This window comes from Tachyglossus aculeatus, chromosome 9 (genome assembly GCF_015852505.1).
Source record: "Tachyglossus aculeatus isolate mTacAcu1 chromosome 9, mTacAcu1.pri, whole genome shotgun sequence".
Classification (NCBI taxonomy): Eukaryota; Metazoa; Chordata; class Mammalia; order Monotremata; family Tachyglossidae; genus Tachyglossus; species Tachyglossus aculeatus.
Genome location: NC_052074.1, coordinates 2,671,793 through 2,691,759, shown reverse-complemented (window position 1 = coordinate 2,691,759; position 19,967 = coordinate 2,671,793). Strand labels below are relative to the sequence as shown.

The 19,967-nt window shown below is 47.1% G+C and overlaps 1 protein-coding gene across 1 annotated transcript in view; it reads right to left on the bottom strand.

Annotated features, from left to right (window-relative positions):
• LOC119932422 overlaps positions 1-19,967 on the bottom strand; it is a 41,383-nt gene that overhangs the window by 3,013 nt on the left and 18,403 nt on the right. Inside the window, exons 5-10 of the mRNA XM_038751588.1 lie at positions 19,843-19,951; positions 9,024-9,076; positions 5,695-5,788; positions 4,909-5,354; positions 2,162-2,404; positions 185-274 (exon numbers count right to left, since the gene is read on the bottom strand). Of these exons, the coding sequence (XP_038607516.1) occupies positions 185-274; positions 2,162-2,404; positions 4,909-5,354; positions 5,695-5,788; positions 9,024-9,076; positions 19,843-19,951 (1,035 nt within the window). The remainder of the gene's footprint in view (positions 1-184; positions 275-2,161; positions 2,405-4,908; positions 5,355-5,694; positions 5,789-9,023; positions 9,077-19,842; positions 19,952-19,967) is intronic.

Sequence of the window (19,967 nt, the reverse complement as noted above, 5' to 3'; positions counted from 1 at the left end):
GGACCGTCTCTAGATGTTACCAACCTGTACTTCCCAAGCGCTTAGTACAGTGCTCTGCACACAGTAAGCGCTCAATAAATACGACTGAATGAAGAGTACTCTCTGGATACCGCAATCGTCGTTCTTTTCAATCCGGCTCCCTCTCAGAAACCCAAATCTCCAGGGCCCGGGAAGGCCGTCGCACCTTGTCATACTGACACACGATCACGTTGTCCGTCTCGAACAGGTCCGGCACATCCTGTTCGCTGACGTCGTCCCCGGAGTTCAACGGGTCCTGGGGAAAGAGGCGGGACCGGCCCCATCGGCCCACCAGCCAAATGCTATTTACTGAGCGCTTACCACGTGCAGAGCACTGGACTAAAAGTTTGGAAGAGGACGGTATATCCGAGTTGGGAGACGCATTCCCTGCCCTGTGAACCCGTTGTTGGGTAGGGACCGTCTCCATATGTTGCCGAATTGTACTTTCCAAGTGCTCAGTACAGTGCTCTGCACACAGTAGCAGGGTGGCTCAATGGAAAGAGCACAGGCTTTGGAGTCAGAGGTCCTGGGTTCAAATCCCGGCTCCGCCACTTGTCAGCTGTGTGACTTTGGGCAAGTCACTTCACTTCCCACTGTTGGGTAGGGACTGTCTCTATATGTTGCCAACTTGTACTTCCCAAGCGCTTAGTACAGTGTTGTGCACACAGTAAGCGCTCAATAAATACGATTGATTAATTGATTCTCTGGGCCTCAGTTCCCTCATCTGTAAAATGGGGATTAAGAATGTGAGCCACCTTGGGACAACCTGATCACCTTTGTAACCTCCCCAGCTCTTAGAACAGTGCTTTGCACATAGTAAGGGCTTAATAAATGCTGTCATTGTTATTATTATTATTATTACAGTGCTCTGCACACAGTAAGTGCTCGATAAATAAGTGCTTGAGAAGCAGGGTGGCTCAAAGGAAAGAGCCTGGGCTTTGGAGCCAGAGGGGATGGGTTCAAATTTCGGCCCCGCCAAATGTCAGCTGTGAGACATTGGGCAAGTCACTTAACTTCTCCGTGCCTCAGTTACCTCATCTGTACAATGGGGATTAAGACTGTGAGCCCCTCATGGGACAACCTGATCACCTTGTAACTTCCCCAGCACTTAGAACAGTGCTTTGCACATAGTCTTCTAGACTGTGAGCCCGTTGTTGGGTAGGGACCGTCTCTACATGTTGCCAACTTGGACTTCCCAAGCGCTTAGTACAGTGCTCTGCACACAGTAAGCGCTCAATAAATACAATTGAATGAATGAATACTTAACAAAAACCATAATTACTAGCAATGCGACACCTGTCCACATGTTTTGTTCTGTTGTCCGTCTCCCCCTTCTAGACTGTGAGCCCGCTGTTGGGTAGGGACCGTCTCTATATGTTGCCAATTTGGACTTCCCAAGCGCTTAGTACAGTGCTCTACACACAGTAAGCACTCAAATATGATTGATTGAATGAATAAATATCATTATTATTATTATTAAAATACCCAGGCCTGGGTTCTAATTAATCAGGTTGGACGGAATCTCTGTCCCACATGGGGCTCACAGTCTCAGTCGATCACAATCCTCATTTTACAGACGAAGGAACTGGGGCCCAGAGAAGTGACTTGGCCTAGGTCACCCAGTAGAGAAGCAGCGTGGCTCAGTGGAAAGAGCCCGGGCTTTGGAGTCAGAGGTCGTGGGTTCCAATCCTGGCTCCGCCACACGTCTGCTGTGTGATCTTGGGCAAGTCACTTAACTTCTCTGGGCCTCAGTTCCCTCATCTGTAAAATGGGGATGAAGACTGTGAGCCCCACGTGGGACAACCTGATCACCCTGTATCCTCCCAAGCGCTTAGAACAGTGCTTTGCACATAGTAAGCGCTTAACAAATGCCAATTATTATTATTATTAGACATGCGGCGGAGCAGAATTAGAACCCAGGGCTTTCCGCCTCCCAGACGTGGGCTGTAGCCGTTAAGGGATGCTGTTTCTGAACCCAGAAAGGTGAAAGGCCTCGCCCAGAGTCCCACAGCGGGCCAGGGGCAGAGCTGGGACCAGATTCCGGGCCTCGGGACGGAGCCCGCCGTGCTCTTCCCACCAGGCCGCGATGGTCGGAGGTTGGGGCGCCCCTCTCCCCCGACCTTGGCACCCCGAACCCCGTCACCTCCTCCACGACGTCCAGCTGGGGGTCCTCTTGCTCGCCGCCGTCGCTGCTGCTGCTGCTTCCACTGGTGGAATCTCCGTTGGAAGCGGTGTCCCCTTCCTCGTCCAGGGCCTTCAGGTCCTCCGCGCTCATTATGCCCAGGAACTCGTTCTCGTCGGCCTCTTCCACGCTGCCCACGGCCCCGCCGGACCACGCGTCCCCCGCCCCGTCCACCTGGATGATGCCCGGCTCGCTGGGGGACACCTGGGTGGGGGGTTCCCACAGACAGGGACATGCACGCAGAGGAGACAGAGAGGGGAAAACATCCATGGAAGCAGAGAGAGCAAGACACGCACATGCACAGAGAGACACACAGAGAGAGAGAGAGAGAGAGAAACAAGCATGGAAGCAGAAAGAGCAAGACAAGCACAGAGACACACACATGCACAGAGAGACAGACACACATGCGCAGAGAGACAGAGAGAGAGGAAAAACATGCATGGAAGCAGAGCGAGCAAGACACACACGTGCACAGAGACACACACATGCACAGAGAGACAAAGAGACATATGCAGAGAGACACACATGCACAGAGAGACAGAGAAAGAGTCATATGAACAGACACACATACAGAGAGACAGAGAGAAACACACATGCACAGCGAGACACACACGGAGAGACACACATGCACAGACATGCACAGAGAGACACATGTGCAGAGACATGCACAGAGAGACAGAGACACACATGCAGACAGAAACATGCACAGAGAAACAGACACACATGCGCAGAGGCATGCACAGAGAGGCAGAGACACTCATGCACAGACAGAAACATGCACAGAGACACACATGCACAGAGACAGAGACATGCACAGAGAGAGAGATGGAGAGAGACGTGCACAGAAAGACAGAGAGACATGCACACAGAGAGAGACGTGCACAGAAAGATGGAGAGACATGCACAGAGAGAGACATGCACAGAGACAGAGAGAGAGCAAGAGAGAGAGAGAGAGAGAGATATGAGGTCAGAGAGGTTCTGGGAATTTTCCAGGAAAGCACCACTCTCCAATTACTCAATAGTGTAACCCCATCCACATAGCTGATGCATCAGCTCCCCGGAACAGTGTGGCTCAGTGGAAAGAGTCAGGGCCTGAGGTTCAGAGGCCATGGGCCCTCATCCCGGCTTTGCCAATTCTAGTAGCTACCCCAGCGCCTAGTTCAGTGCCTGGCACAGAGTAAGCACTTAAATATCACCAAAAAAAAAAAAAGGCAAGTCGCAACTTTTCTGTGCTTCAGTTTTCCCAACTGTTAAATGAGGAGTAAATACCTGTTCTCCCTCCGACAGAACTGTGAGCCCCATGCGGGACAGGGACTGTGTCGAACCTAATTCACTTGTAGGTACCCCAGTGCTTAAAGCAGTGTTTGACACATAGCATGCGCTTAAAAAAGTACCACAAAAAAAAACCACTCTCCCATTTACTCATCTGCCATTTCCTTGTGCTCTTCACCCCTCGCTCTCAAATCTCTGGCCTCCACATTTTTGCCGATCCCTTGCCCCCGAAAGGCCACACTCCCTCCCCTGCAACTGTCACCAAACTTTGTCCCCTCCCCACCCTAAAGTCACCTCCTCCAGGTTGGGGGGGGGGGGGGGGGTCTTCTCAACCTCGCCGAACCCAGAACCCAAGAATTCATCTGCTTATGTTGCCAACTTGTACTTCCCAAGCGCTTAGTACAGTGCTATACACACAGTATGTGCTCAATAAATATGATTGAATGAATGAATGAATCTGCTTCTTAATAATAATAACCTTAGTGTAGTGCCTGGCACATAGTAAGTGCTAAATACCAGAATTATTAATAAATACGATTGACCGACTGACCACTCCAGCTTCTCGGAAAACACGGACACCAAGGGAAGGTTTTCCAAGAGGCCCTTTGGGCTCGATCATTTCTTCGCTCCTGGTAAGTTTGGATAAGAGAGAAGCAGCGTGGCTCAGGGGAAAGAGCCCGGGCTTTGGAGTCGGAGGCCGTGGGTTCAAATCCCGGCTCCGCCACTTGTCAGCTGGGTGACTTTGGGCAGGTCACTTCACTTCTCTGGGCTTCACAGTTCCCTCATCTGTAAAATGGGGATTAAGACTGTGACCGCCCCCACCGTGGGACAACCTCATCACCTTGTAACCTCCCCAGCGCTTAGAACGGTGCTTTGCACATAGTAAGCACTTAATAAATGCCATTATTATTAAGTAATCAATCGTATTTATTGAGCGCTTACTGTGTGCAGAGCACTGTACTGAGCGCTTGGGAAGTACAAGTTGGCAACATATAGAGACAGTCCCTACCCACCAGTGGGCTCACAGTCTGAAAGGGGGAGACAGAGAACAAAACCAAACATACTAACAAAATAAAATAAATAGAATAGATATGTACAAGTAAAATAAATAAATATGTACAAACATATATACAGGTGCTGTGGGGAAGGGAAGGAGGTAAGATGGGGGGGGAGAGGAAGGAAGCGCTTACTGTGTGCACAGCACTGGACTAAATGCTTGGGAGAAGAGAGTAGAATCACACATCTCCCTGCTCCTCAGTGCCCTCTTGGCATGGAGGCTTCTCACCGTTGGCCTCATTATTATTATTAAATCACTTGGGATTTCCCTCGAGGCCCCGCAGCCCTCCAAAACTGGTTGATCCTCCTGGCCTAGGCCTCAGTGGTAGGGAGTAGCACGAGTAGGGCCCTCATTGCTCGCCGCCTGGATCCGGCCTTACCTCTTCCGAGCCCCGGGGGCCACCGGGCACCATCCCAGGGGGACGCAGCCGCTCCCCTCGGGGGAATTCATCCCCGCTTTGCCGAGGAGTTGGAAGCCAACCTCCATCGTCGGCCTCCCGGTGCGGCCCAGAGGCCTGCGGGCCTGCCACGGCCCAGGGGACCGCCATCCCCGGGAACCCGGGCTCTGCGGCGGGAGTCCCGGCCCCTCCGACATCAGATGGCGGTGGAGCCGGGGCGTCACCGGTGGCCCCTTCGGAGGCCTTCCCTTCTCCCAGCCCCCACGGGGGCGGCCAGAACCGGGCGTCCGGGAGCTGAAGCTCGGCCCCGACGGCCACCTGGGGTTGGCCGAGCCGCTGGAACATCGTCTGGATCGGGTGCTGGAGGAGCCCACCGCCCTCCGGGGCCTGGGTCACCACGACGGGGATGTTCACTTTGTACAGCTGCCCTGCGGGAAGATTAATAATTGCGGGGTCTGTCAAGCGCTTACTATGTGCCGCCTCTATATGTTGCCAACTTGGACTTCCCAAGCGCTTAGTGCAGTGCTCCGCACACAGCGAGCGCTCAATAAACACGACTGAATGAATGAATGTTATTATTAGAATTATTAACAGAGGCAATGGACTTCCAAATAGGTTATTCGGACCTGGTCTTTGGAACGCTAGAGACTTATCGACTTGTCGCGGTCCCCGATGGAAAAGGGCGTTTGTCTTGAGGGGGGCCGCCTCTCCCGTCTCGGGGGAGTGAGAACCAGAAAGGTCCCCCGTTGCCCCCCAGTTTCAGCTCACCGGATGCAGTCTGCAGCGTCACCCCGGCCGGGACGTGAATGGGATAACCGATCCCCGCAGGAAGAGTCGAGTGGATGCTGCTACTCGAGGGGCCCTGGATGGGGGAATTTTACAGCTATCAGTCCATCAAATTTATTGAGCGCTTACTGAGTGCCGAGCATTGACAGCTCACCTCCTCCAGGAAGCCTTCCCAGACTGAGCCCCCTTTTTCCTCTCCTCCTCCCCATCCCCCCCACCCTACCTCCTTCCCCTCCCCACAGCACCTGTATATATGTTTGGACAGATTTATAACTATTTATTTTACTTGTACATATTTACTTTGTTAATGATGTGCATCTAGCTTTATTTCGATTTATTCTGATGACCCCTGTCCACATGTTTTGTTTTGTTGTCTGCCTCCCCCTTCTAGACTGTGAGCCCGCTGTTGGGTAGGGACCGTCTCTATATGTTGCCAACTTGCACTTCCCAAGTGCTTAGTGCAGTGCTCTGCACACAGTAAGCACTCAATAAATACGATTGAATGAATGAGCACTGTATTAAGCGCTTGGGAGAGCACAATAGACACATTCCCTGCCCATGACAACCTAGTGGGGGAGACGGATGTTAATAGAAATCAATAAATAATAATCGTGGTATTTGTTAAGAGGTTACTGTGTGGTGCCCCAGGGGGTGATGGGGCTTTCCCATCTGGCTGAAAAACCCATGAGGGCTAAGCCCTCAAACAAGTCTTGATTAATATTATTAACAATAATAATAACAAACGGTGGTATTTGTTAAGCGTTCACTATGCACCAGACACTGTACTAAGTGCTGGGGTAGATGCAGGTAAATCGGGTTGGACATAGTCCCTGTCTGAGCTCACAGTATTATTCCCATTTTACAGATGAGGGAACTGAGGCACAGAAGTGATCTACCCCATGTCACACAGAGAAGCGGCAGAGCCAGGATTAGATACCAGGTCCTCCTGATTCCCAGCCCAGGCTCCAACCACTAGGCCACACATCCAGATTTTTGCCAGGATACCTGAAGCCCCTCGAGTTCTGACTCGCTCCGAATCGGAAGCCCCACATCCCAATCCTCTGTTCCTTCCCAGGTCTAAATAGGAGGGAAGACCAAGTGTTGAAATCCCATTTTACTAGGAGAAAACTGAGGCATGAGAAGTGATTTGCCCAAGGTCAGTCAACCGGCAGGCGAGAGGGATTAGAACACAGGACCTCTAGATCATCAGCTCGTTGTGGGCAAGGAATGTGTCTCCCAACTCTGTTAAATTGTAAGAATAATTATAATAATAATAAATGGTATTTGTTAAGTGCTTACTATGTGCCAAGCACTAAGCAACGTGGCTCAGTGGAAAGAGCCCAGGCTTGGGAGTCAGAGGTCGTGGGTTCTAATCTAGGCTCCGCCGCTTGTCATCTGTGTGACTTTGGGCAAGTCACTTAACTTCTCTGGGCCTCAGTTCCCTCATCTGGAAAATAGGGATTAAGACTGTGAGCCCCACATGGGACAACCTGATTACCTTGTATCCTCTCCAGTGCTTAGAACAATGCTTGGCACATACTAAGCGCTTAACAAATGCCATTATTATTATCATTATTATTATTATACAGGGTTATCAGGTTGTCCCACGTGGGGCTCGCAGTCAATCCCCATTTGACAAATGAGGGAACTGAGGCAGAGAAGTAAAGCGACTTGCCCAAGGCCTCACAGATGGTAAGTGGCAGAGCTGGGATTGGAACCCACGACCTCTGCTCCCAAGCCCGAGCTCTGTCCACTATACCTAACTGCTTCCCGAGCAGCACTCTCCCAAGCACTTAGGCGAGTGCTCGGCCCACAATAAACACTCGATAAATAGGATTGATAAGGGCCCCTGACTTTTACCGCCTATGCCATGCTGCATCCCTATTTTCCAGGCATGAATCGATGAGGAGGAAGAGGATGCCGGCAGTGAGGATGATGGAGCCTCCCATCAGGAAAGATGGGTGAGACTCAGTGCCAACGCTTCAAGGCCAAGAATTGGTCTCGCTGGGGAACTGGTTTGAGAGCATCGACATCAGGACTGTCTCATTCATTCAATGGTATTTATTGAGCTCTTACTTTGTGCAGAACACTGTACTAAGCGATTGGAAAGCACAAATCGGCAACATATAGAGATGGTCCCTACCCAACAACGGGCTCACGGTCTAGAAGGGGGAGACAGACAACAAAACAAGCTTTTCCTGGTCCCCCTGGGGACAGGGAATCCCACCAATCCATGGTATTTATTGAGTGTTTACCTTACGCGGAGCACCGTACTAAGCACTTGGGAGGAAACGACCCAACAGAGCCGGTAGATACGCTCCCTACCCATCACAAGCTGATGGTCTAGAGGGGAACAGGTGTATTCATTCAATCATATTTATTGAGCGCTTACTGTGTGCAGAGCACTGCACTAAGCACTTGGGAAGCACAAGTTGGCAACATCTAGAGACAGTCCCTACCCAACAGTGGGCTCACAGTCTAGAAGTGAATAAACACAGTCAATAAATACGATTGATGATGATGATTAGCATACTCACACGTATTTCCAGACCTCCTTCTAGTCCCAGTCAAGCAGTGGTATTTATTGAGCGATTACAGTGTGCAGAGCACTGTACTAAGTGCTTGGAATAGTACAATAACACAGAGTTGATAGACATGATCCTTTTATAGTGTAGATCAAATGATCATCAGCATGTCTATATATATGTATATATATATGTTTGTACATATTTATTACTCTATTCATTTAACTTGTACATATGTATTCTATTTATTTTATTTTGTTAATATGTTTGGTTTTGTTCTCTGTCTCCCCCTTCTAGACTGTGAGCCCACTGTTGGGCAGGGACTGTATATGTTGCCAACTGGTACTTCCCAAGCGCTTAGTACAGTGTTCTGCACAAAGTAAGCGCTCAATATGATTGATTGATTGATTAGAAGGGGGGAGACGGACAACAAAAAACACGTGGACAGGTGCAGGCAAGCATGTCAGTGGGTTGGGGGGGAAAAAACTAAACAGCTACAATTTCGTTCCCCCAACACAACACAGATGTAGCCTTCCCTCACTAAGCCCCCCTCTCCTTTTGTCGCACTCCCTGTAAGCTCGTTGTGGGCAGGGAATGTGTCTGCTTATTCTGTTGTCCTCTCCCGAGCACTTAGTACAGCGCTTTACACACAGTGAAGCGCTCAGTAACCGCAATCGAATGAAGCAGACACAAAGTCATTCAGTCGATCGTACTTACTGAGCGCTTACCGTGTGCGGAGCATTTCAGCCCCGCGTTCCCACCACCTCGGAGTATTTTGCCACGTACCAGTTCGCCGGTAAAACTGGAAATGCTTCTCCCGGCAGGGATTACCAAAGATGCTGCGGAGAAACAAAATGAAAATGACAAAGCCATCTTGGCATTCTGGCATATTTCCCACGATTGTTACACATGGGTTCCTTCCAGCCTACATCACGTCTTCCCAACCCCTCATCTGCGGTGCATAAATAAGCCTCCCCACTATTCATTCAATCGTATTAATTGAGCAGTTACTGCGTGCAGAGCGTTGTACTAACATTCAGCAACAAATAGAGACAATTCCTCCCCAACAACGGGCTCAATTTAGAAGGGAGATGGCCAGGGGTGGGAGGAAAAAAGCTCCCCAAATCTATTTGCTTCTTAAGAACCCTGGAAAATGCTCTACAGATGAACCTTTAAAAAGAGATAATGTGACAAAAAAAACAGGGGGAGAAAAACCTCTTCAGCCTCATAGCCCTACTGAAATTATCTTCCGCACCGGATGTATAATCGTACGCTTTGTAGGACACTTCGGTGGCAGATCCACCGTGAAAAAGTGACATTTCTGACGCGCCTATTTCACACCTGCTATACCACCTGGGAAACGTATTTTGCTACGGAAGGGAAATTACTGAAGCCTGGGGAACGCTGAATCAATCGATCGCTCGGATTTATCGAGCGCTTATGTGGGCAGAGCGCTGTACTAAGCACCAGGGAGAGGGAAATAGGACAGAGTTGGTAGACACGTTCCCTGCCCACAGCGAGCTTACACAATCAAGAGGGGGAAGACAGATGTGAAGAGAAATAAGTAAAATTATGGATACAGACTCTGTTCATCGTGCTTATCAAACGCTTACTCTGCGCAGACTGTTGAAAATCTGGTTTAAAAAACACGAGTCGTTATCAGATCTGAATGGCCATTATATATTCCCTTGAATTTTCTCCCCCCAGGCTACCCCTCCAAAAGGCTGCAGAGACCCTCTTATTGAAAATTAGCTCGATCTTATATCCATTCCCTCCCACACCCCTCAAAAAAAAAAAAAAAAAAATCCCATTTAAGATGTGAAGTGTGGCCTGGTGGATAGAGTCCAGCCCTGGGAATCAGAAGACGTGGGTTCTAATCCCGGCTCCGCCACTTGTTTGCTGTGTGACCTTGGGAAAGTCACTTCCACTTATCTAATAGTAATAATCGTGCTGTTAAGCGCTCACTACGTGCCAGGCACTGTACTAAGTGCCGGGGTAGATACAAGCTGGGTAAACGGCGGCCAAAACCCTGAGATCCTGCCCTCTCATCTGTAAAATAGGGATTGACTGTGAGCCCCATGTGGGTTATGGATTGTGTCCAGCCTGATGATGTTGTATAATAATAATAATAATAGCATTTATTAAGTGCTTACTATGTGCCAAGCACTGTTCTAAGCACTGGGGAGGTTACCAGGTGATCAGGTTGTCCCATGGGGGGCTCACAGTCTTAATCCTAGGGGAAGCAGCGTGGCTCAGTGGAAAGAGCCCGGGCTTTGGAGTCAGAGGTCATGGGTTCAAATCTCAGCTCCACCAGTTGTCAGCTGTGCGACTTCGGGCAAGTCACTTCACTTCTCTGTGCCTCAGTAACCTCATCTGTAAAATGGGGATTAAGGCTGTGAGCCCCCGTGGGACAACCTGATCACCTTGTAACCTCCCCAGGGCTTTGCACATAGTAAGCGCTTAATAAATGTCATTATTATTATTATCTTTTAGACTGTGAGCCCACTGTTGGGTAGGGACTGTCTCTATATGTTGCCAATTTGTACTTCCCAAGCGCTTAGTACAATGCCCTGCACACAGTAAGCGCTCAATAAATACGATTGATTGATTAATCCCCATTTTACAGATGAGGGAACCGAGGCACAGAGAAGTGACTTGCCCAAAGTCACACAGCTGACTATTGGCGGAGCCGGGATTTGAACCCATGACATCTGACTCCAAAGCCCGCGCTCTTTCCACTGAGCCACGCTGCTTCGCTACCCCAGTGCTTAGTACAGTGCCTGGCACATAGTAAGCGTTAAACACGTACCATAAAAAAGTCCCAGGTGAGATTCAAGGTTTAAGATTGATTGATTGATTGATTGAGCACTTACTGTGTGCAGAGCACTGTACTAGGCGCTTGGGAAGTCCAGGTTGGCAACATGTAGAGACGGTCGCTACCCAACAGTGGGCTTACAGTCTAAAAGACTGTGTTAATGGGTAGGAATTGTCTCTGTTGTCGAATTGTACCTTCCAAGCGCTTGGTACAGTGCTCTGCACACAGTAAGCGCTTAATAAATACAATTGAATGAATGAATGACCTATTCTATTTATTTTGTCAATGATGTGCATCTATGTATATATATATGTATATATGTTTGTACATTTTTTTTTACTCTAATTTATTTGTACATATCTATTCTATTCGTTTTATTTTGTTAGTATGTTTGGTTTTGTTCTGTCTCCCCCTTTTAGACTGTGAGCCCACTGTTGGGTAGGGACTGTCTCTATATGTTGCCAATTTGTACTTCCCAAGCGCTTAGTCCAGTGCTCTGCACATAGTAAGCGCTCAATAAATACGATTGATGATGAAGTAGGAGGGGAAGATCCAGCATTAAATCCTCTGTTCACAGACGAGAGGGCAGGATCTCAACGTTTTGACCGCCAGTTACGTCATGATTTATCCAAAGATTTTTCACAAAGAACCCGAAAGCCTTAAGGAATTCTCCCACGTACTCGCTCAGAATTACTGAAGCTTTTTTCTTTTTAATCCAACGTATGTCGGCGAGAAATAGAACGAGACGTCGCTTTGCCAGAAAGTGACAAGGCCCCATAACGTAGAGGGTGAAGACGCGTTTCCACGCACCTCAGAAGCAGCCGGGATCTCACCCTGCTGCCCTACTGTTCCTCTAGCCCTCACCGATAATAACCGTGGTATTTGTTAGGCGCTTACTATGCGCCGGGCACCGTACTAAGCACTGGGGCAGGTTATAAAATGATCAGGCCCCATATGGGGCTGACCGTTTAAGTAGAAGGGATGACAGAAGGTGAATCCCATGTGGGACGGGGGTGTGCCCAACCTGATTATCATTAAGCGCTTAGTACAGTGCTCTGCACATAGTAAGCGCTCAATAAATACGATTGATGATGATTATCATATACCTTATAATAATAATAATGGCATTTATTAAGCGCTTATTATGTGCAAAGCACTGTTCTAAGCGCTGGGGAGGTTACAGGTTGTCCCACGGGGGGCTCACGGTCTTTATCCCCATTTTACAGATGAGGCAACTGAGGCACAGAGAGTCGGAGTCTGGAGACCTCATCTGTAAAATGGGGATTGAGACCGTGCCCCCCATATGGGACAGGGACTGCGTCCAACCCGATTTCCTTGTCTCCACCCAGCGCTTAGTACATTGTCTGTCACATCCCGGCTCCGCCAATTGTCAGCTGTGTGACTTGGGGCAAGTCTCTTCACTTCTCTGGGCCTCAGTTACCTCATCTGTAAAATGGGGGTGAAGATTGTGAGCCCCCCGTGGGACAACCAGATCACCTTGTAACCTCCCCAGCGCTTAGAACAGTGCTTTGCACGTAGTAGGCGCTTAATAAATGCCATTATTATTATTATAAGTGCTTAACAAATACCATTTGTCTTGTCTTATGCTGTCGAGTTGACCCTGAGAGGGGTAATAAATACCATAATTATTATTATATCATCAACCCCAGTGATAATAATAATAGTAATAATAAACTGCGGTATTGGCCAAGAGGCTACTGCGTGCCAAGCACTGTACTAAGCGCTGTGGTAGATACAAGATAATAATAGTGATGGAATTTATTAAGCGCTTACTATGTGCACTGTTCTAAGCGCTGGATAATCATGTTGTGTTTGGCACACAGTAAGCCCTTCACAAATACCACAATTATTATTATTAAAGGACGTGGTGGAGGGTCCTTGAAGGAAACAGGGAGGGATTTGAGTTTGGAAAGAAGGGAGGGCAGGAAAGGTGACACAGAAGGGAACAAATGGAGACCTCACCCGTGAACCATAGCGGAGCGAGGATAAATACGGCAGAGGAAACCAGGTCCCCTTTTCCGTGCCCACCCTCCAACTTTACGGGATGGTTTCGTCGGGATTCTCTCGGTTGAAACGACGTCAGCCCTCGAGCCTCACGACACGCGGTGTCAAAGGAGAGTCTAAATCCACCACCGGGCCAACTGATTTCAAAAGCCTTCCCCTTCCTTAAGTATTATTTGGTTTTATTTCTCTGAAGGTACCCACCACCACGAGGGGTGGGAGAAGAAAAACGAGGAATGGAACGAAGGCTGGGGTGGACACTCCCCGCTGTTGCCGGAGTGCTTTGCTGCGCTTTGTTGCGCTCCGAATCGCTGCTAACATTACCATCTTGTGGTAAACGCCAAGAGCTGCAATCTTCACAGGGGCTGGAGGAGAATTTCCAAAAAAAAACTTGGATTTTTTGAGAAATGGCATCCGTTAAGCGCTCACTATATTGCCAGGCACCCTCCTAAGAGCTGGGGTAGATACCAGATAATCAGGTTGTCCCACATGGGGCTCAGTCTTCATCCCCATTTTCCAGATGAGGCTCAGAGAAGTCACGCGACTTGCCCAAGGTCACACAGCAGATGGGGACTAGAAGTCAGGTCCTTCTGACTCCCAGGCTGTTGCTCTATCCGGTAGGCCGTACTGCTTCCCTCTGTTATACTGTTCTTTCCCGAGTGTTTAGTACAGTGCTGGGCACCCAGTAAGTGCTCAATAAATGCAATTAATCGATTGGAGGAGGGGAGGGAAACGTTTTCTTCCCCTTAGTGATTCGGATGCCGACAATGGAAAAGAACAGGAGCGGAGACAGAGGAGAAGACAAGTAATTCTCACCAAATTGTTCCTCTCCTTGGCCAGACAAAGCACATATTCTCTAGACTGTAAACTCATTTTGGGCAGAAAGTGTGTCCATCGACTACAAAGTTGATATTACAAAATACTGTACTTTCCCCAAGCGCTTAGTACAATGCAGCATTACCACTTACTATTTGCAGTGACCACTAATGCGGCTGAGTACAGAGCCACGCTTAGAGAAGCAGCGTGGCTCAGTAGAAAGAGCCCGGGCTTTGGAGTCAGAGGTCATGGGTTCAAGTCCCTGCTCTGCCAACTGTCAGCTGTGTTACCTTGGGGAAGTCATTTCACTTCTCTTCTAGACTGTGAGCCCACTGTTGGGTAGGGACCGTCTCTATATGTTCCCAACTTGTACTTCCCAAGTGCTTAGTACAGTGCTCTGCACACAGTAAGCGCTCAATACATATGATTGATTGATTCTCTGTGCCTCAGTTACCTCATCTGTACAATGGGGATTAAAATTGGGACAACCTGATCACCTTGAACCTCCCCAGGGCTTAGAACAGTGCTTGGCACATAGTAAGCACTTAAATACCAACATTATTATTATTAATGCTCTGCACGCAGTAAGCACCCAAAACGTATGCTGGCTTTAGACCTTAATTTCCATGTTGACAGACTACAAAGAGGGATGGATTCAAATGAACTGTGGAGTCCCTAATCAGTGGTATTTATTGAGTGCTTACGGTGTACAGAGCACTGTACTAAGCGCTTGGGAGAGTACAGTGTAAGAGTTGGGAAAACATGTTCCCCTACCCACAACAAGCCCTCATCTCAAACTGTTCCTGCAGTTTGGGCGAATATTCGTGTTTTGACTACATTATGGTGGAAAGCAAAGCTGCGGGGGAGGGAGGTGGAAGAGAGGAACGAGGGAGTGGGAGGGGGAAAGACGAGCAGAGATTACACGAAACAGACACTGAAAGCAAAGGAAGACAAATGAGGGCATCTCTCCTTGAACAAAAGCAGCAACACTTTCCGTTATCTTTTATCAGCCAGCCAACACAGAGTTTAAACAGATGGAAAATATTCTTTTAAAAAGGTATTTAAGCGCTAGCTATGTGCCCAGCACTGAACTAAGCAATGGGCGGCAGGAAATACAAGCTAATCAGAGCGGACACAGTCCACGTCCCACAAGGGGCTCACGGTATTAAGTCCCCCATTTTGCAGATCTGAGGTCCGGAGAAGCGAAGCGACTTGCCCAAGGTCACCCAGAAGATAAGGGACAGAAGCGAGGATTAGAACCCAGGTCCTTTTAATTCCCAGACCCGTGCTCTAGCCATTAAGCCATCCTGCCTCGGGTTACAGTTCATTCCCAAGGAGAGTCAAGCCCCAAACCGATGAGGACAGATTTCGTTGTCAATCCTGACAGCAACTCGGCCTTAGAGAACCAACGTTGTCCTCTAGCTCTTCCTCCCAGCAATCAATCGATCGACGGTATTGACCACTATGTGCAGCGCTAAACTATGACAAAAAGGACGCGGCAACCTCTGAAAGCCCTCGTCCAAACCCAGGAGACACAGGTTCCGATCCTGGCTCCGCCACGTCTCTCCTGGGTGACCTTGGGCACTTGGGCGAGTCACAGTGCTCTGCACACAGTAAGCGCTCAATAAATACGATTGAATGAAAAGTCACTTCGCTTCTCCGGGCCTCGGTTACTTCACTCATAAGACTGTGAGCCATATGTGGGACAGGGACTTTGTCCACCCTGATCATCTCAGGCATCTTAGAACAGTGCCTGGCATATAATAAGCGCTTCAATACTATAACAAAACATTTCTCATTTCCAGTGTGGAAAAAAAATAATTAAAATGACCAAAAAGAAGCTACTGGGGGGTGTGTTCGGCTAGCTTTCTGAAATGAATTTTGCATAGAAGTAAAATCAGCCATTACCACTGGATCTGTGCCCTTTGAGCATTTGATATTTGCCCCTTAGCCCAATAACACTTACATATCTTTAAATTCTAATATTATATATATATATATATATATATATATTTGTCTCCCCTCCTAGTAGGCAGGGAACAAGTCTGCCAACTCTGTTATATTGTCCTTGCCCAAGTGATCAGTACAGTGCTCAACACATAGTAAACTCTCAATAAATACGACAAAGAAAAGTCACTTTGCTTCTCTGGGCCTCAGTTATCTCACTTGTAAGACCGTGAGCCCTATGTGGGACAGGGACTTTGTCCACCCTGATCATCTCAGGCATCTTAGTACAGGGCCTGGCATATAATAAGTGTTTCAATACTATAAAAAAACTTCTCATTTCCAGTGTGGAAAATAAATAAATAAAATGACCAAAAAGAAGCTACTGGGGGTGTGTTCGGCTAGCTTTCTGAAATGAATTTTGCGTAGAAGTTAAATCAGCCATTACCACCGGATCTGTGGCCTTTGAGCATTTGATATTTGCCCCTTCCTCAGCCCAATAACACTTACATATCTTTAAATTCTAGTATATATATATATATATATATATATATATATATATATATATATATATATTTGTCTCCCCTCCTAGTAGGCAGGGAACAAGTCTGCCAACTCTGTTATATTGTCCTCGCCCAAGTGATCAGTACAGTGCTCAACACATAGTAACCGCTCAATAAATATGACAATGAAAAGTCACTTTGCTTCTCTGGGCCTCAGTTATCTCACTTGTAAGACTGTGAGCCCTATGTGGAACAGAGACTTTGTCCATCCTGATCATCTCAGTCATCTTAGTACAGTGCCTGGCGTATAATAAGTGCTTCAATACTATAAAAAAAAATTTCTCATTTCCAGTGTGGAAAAAGATAAATAAAATGACCAAAAAGAAGCTACTGGGGATGTGTTCGGCCAGTTTTCTGAAATGAATTTTGCATAAAAGAAAAATTAAAATTAGCCATTACCACTGGATCTGTGAACTTCGAACATTTGATATTTGCCCCTTCCTCAGCCCAAAAGCACTTACATATCTTTAAATTCTATATTATTAATATATATATATCTATATCTATAGAGATATAGATATATACACACACATTTGTCTCCCCTCCTAGTAGGCAGGGAATGAGTCTGCCAACTCTGTTATATTGTCCTCGCCCAAGTGGTCAGTACAGTGCTCTCAACACATAATAACTGCTCAATAAATATAATTGAATGAAAAGTCACTTTGCTTCTCTGGGCCTCGGTTACCTCACTTGTAAGACCATGAGCCCAATGTGGGACAGGGACTTTGTCCACCCTGATCATCTCAGGCACCTTAGAACAGTGCCTGGCATACAATAAGCGCTTCAATACTATAAAAAAAAATTTCTCATTTCCAGTGTGGAAAAAAAATAAATAAAATGACCAAAAAGAAGCTACTGGGGGTGTGTTCGGCTAGCTTTCTGAAGTGAATTTTGCATAAAAGAAAAATTAAAATCAGCCATTACCACTGGATCTGTAATCTTTGAGCATTTGATACTTGCCCCTTCCTCAGCCCAAAAGCACTTACATATCTTTAAATTCTATATTTTTCTCCCCTTCTAGTAGGCAGGGAATGAGTCTGCCAACTCTATTATATTGTCCTCGCCCAAGTGTTCAGTACAGTGCTCAACACAAACTAAGCGCTCAATATATACAATTGATGACACTGATGATGCCATTTCAGCACCCCCACACTTTTAACCAAGCAAGGGCACTTAATAATAATAAATAAATAATAATAATGGCATTTATTAAGTACTTACTATGCACATAGCACTGTTCTAAACACTGGGGAGGTTACAAGGTGGTCAGGTTGTTCCTCGGGGGGCTCACAGTCTTCATCCCCATTTTACAGATGAGGTAACGGGCACAGAGAAGTAGGTATGAGGTTTGTACGTATTTATTACAAAATATATATATACACTATAAGCAGAGAAGCAGCGTGGCTCAGTGGAAAGAGCACAGGCTTTGGAGTCAGAGGTCATGGGTTCGAATGCCAGCTCCGCCACGTCTGCTGTGTGACCTTGGGCAAGTCACTGTGGCTCAGTGGAAAGAGCCCGGGCTTTGGAGTCAGAGGTCATGGGTTCGAATCCCAGCTCCACCAATTGTCAGCTGTGTGACTTTGGGCAAGTCACTTCACTTCTCTGGGCCTCAGTTCCCTCATCTGTAAAATGGGGATTAAGACTGCGAGCCCCACGTGGGCCAACCTGATCACCTTGTATCCCCCCAGCGCTTAGAACAGTGCTTTACACATAGTAAGCATTTAACAAATACTCAGTGCTTAGAACAGTGCTTTGCACATAGTAAGCGCTTAATAGATGCCATCATTATTACTTAACTTCTCTGAGCCTCAGTTACCTTCTCTGTAAAATGGGGATTAAGACCGTGAGCCCCACATGGGACAACTTGATCATCTTGTATCCCCCCCCAGTGCTTAGAACAGTGCTTTGCACATAGTAAGCGCTTAAATACAATTATTATTAATTTTATTTTTAAATGGCACTTGTTAAGTGCTTCCTATGGGACTAGGCACTGTCCTAAACACTGGGAAGATACAAGCTAATCAGGTTGTACGCAGTCCATGTCACATGGGTCACAGTCTCAATTCCCATTTTTTTTTTTTTAACAGATGAAGAAACTGAGGCATAGAAAAGTGAAGTGACTTGCCCAAGTTCATACTGCAGATAAGGGGCAGAGCTGGGACTAGAATCCAGATCCTTCTGACTCCCAGACTTGTCTCCTACCCACTAAGCCATGCTGGCTAGAAGGTTATTGACATCACTCACATCAGTGGAAAGAGTTGGGCTTGATTTTTAAATGGTATTTTTTAAAGGCACTGTATTAAAGCTCTGGGTAGCTCAACGCTAACCATCAATCATATTTATTGAGCATTTACTGTGTGCAGAGCACTGTACTAAGCGCTTGGGAAGTACAAGTTGCCAACATATAGAGTCAGTCCCTACCCAACAGCGGGCTCACAGTCTAAAATGGGGAGACAGAGAACAAAACCAAACATACTAACAAAATAAAATAAATAGAATAGATATGTACAAGTAAAATAAATAGAGTAATAAATATGTACAAACATATCTACAGGTGCTGTGGGGAAGTGAAGGAGGCAAGACGGTGGGGGGGATGGAGAACAAAACCAAACATACTAACAAAATAAAATAAATAGAATAGATATGTACAAGTAAAATAAATAGAGTAATAAATATGTACAAACATATCTACAGGTGCTGTGGGGAAGTGAAGGAGGAAAGACGGGGGGTGGGGGGGATGGAGAACAAAACCAAACATACTAACAAAATAAAATAAATAGAATAGATATGTACAAGTAAAATAAATAAATAGAGTAATAAATATGTACAAACATATCTACAGGTGCTGTGGGGAAGTGAAGGAGGAAAGACGGTGGGGGGGGGATGGAGAACAAAACCAAACATACTAACAAAATAAAATAGAATAGATATGTACAAGTAAAATAGAGTAATAAATATGTACAAACATATATACAGGTGCTGTGGGGAAGTGAAGGAGGCAAGACGGGGGGGATGGAGAACAAAACCAAACATACTAACAAAATAAAATAAATAGAATAGATATGTACAAGTATAATAAATCCCTCGGGGCGGGGGGGCTCCCAGGTCGGACACAGTCCGCGTCCCACTTGGGGCTCACCGTCTTAAATCCCCATTTTGCAGGCGAGGGAACTGAGGCCCAGAGAAGAGAAGTGTCTCACCCAAGGTCACACAGTGGAGAAGTGTCAGAGCCAGGTGCGGATTTAGCTCCCATACAAAACCCTTCCCATCCCAGACTGGCGTTTTTGGTTTTGTTTAATGGTGCTTGAGAAGCGCTCACCGCGTCGGTACAGAGAGTTATAAGGTTCCCACTTCCAGACTCCATCGGTTTAAATAGCATTGGGTTAGACACCCTTCTCTCGCCCTTTCCCCCTCTCAACACACACACTCCAACCTGTTGACGTACACAAGGTCTGATGCAGGTTGGGTGGCAACTGCAGTGTCAGAGGGGTGTGCAGGGTGTTTCTGAAAAATCCTTCCATCGCTTTGGACTGCACAACTTTGGTTTCCCAGAGCTGTGGAAAAACATTT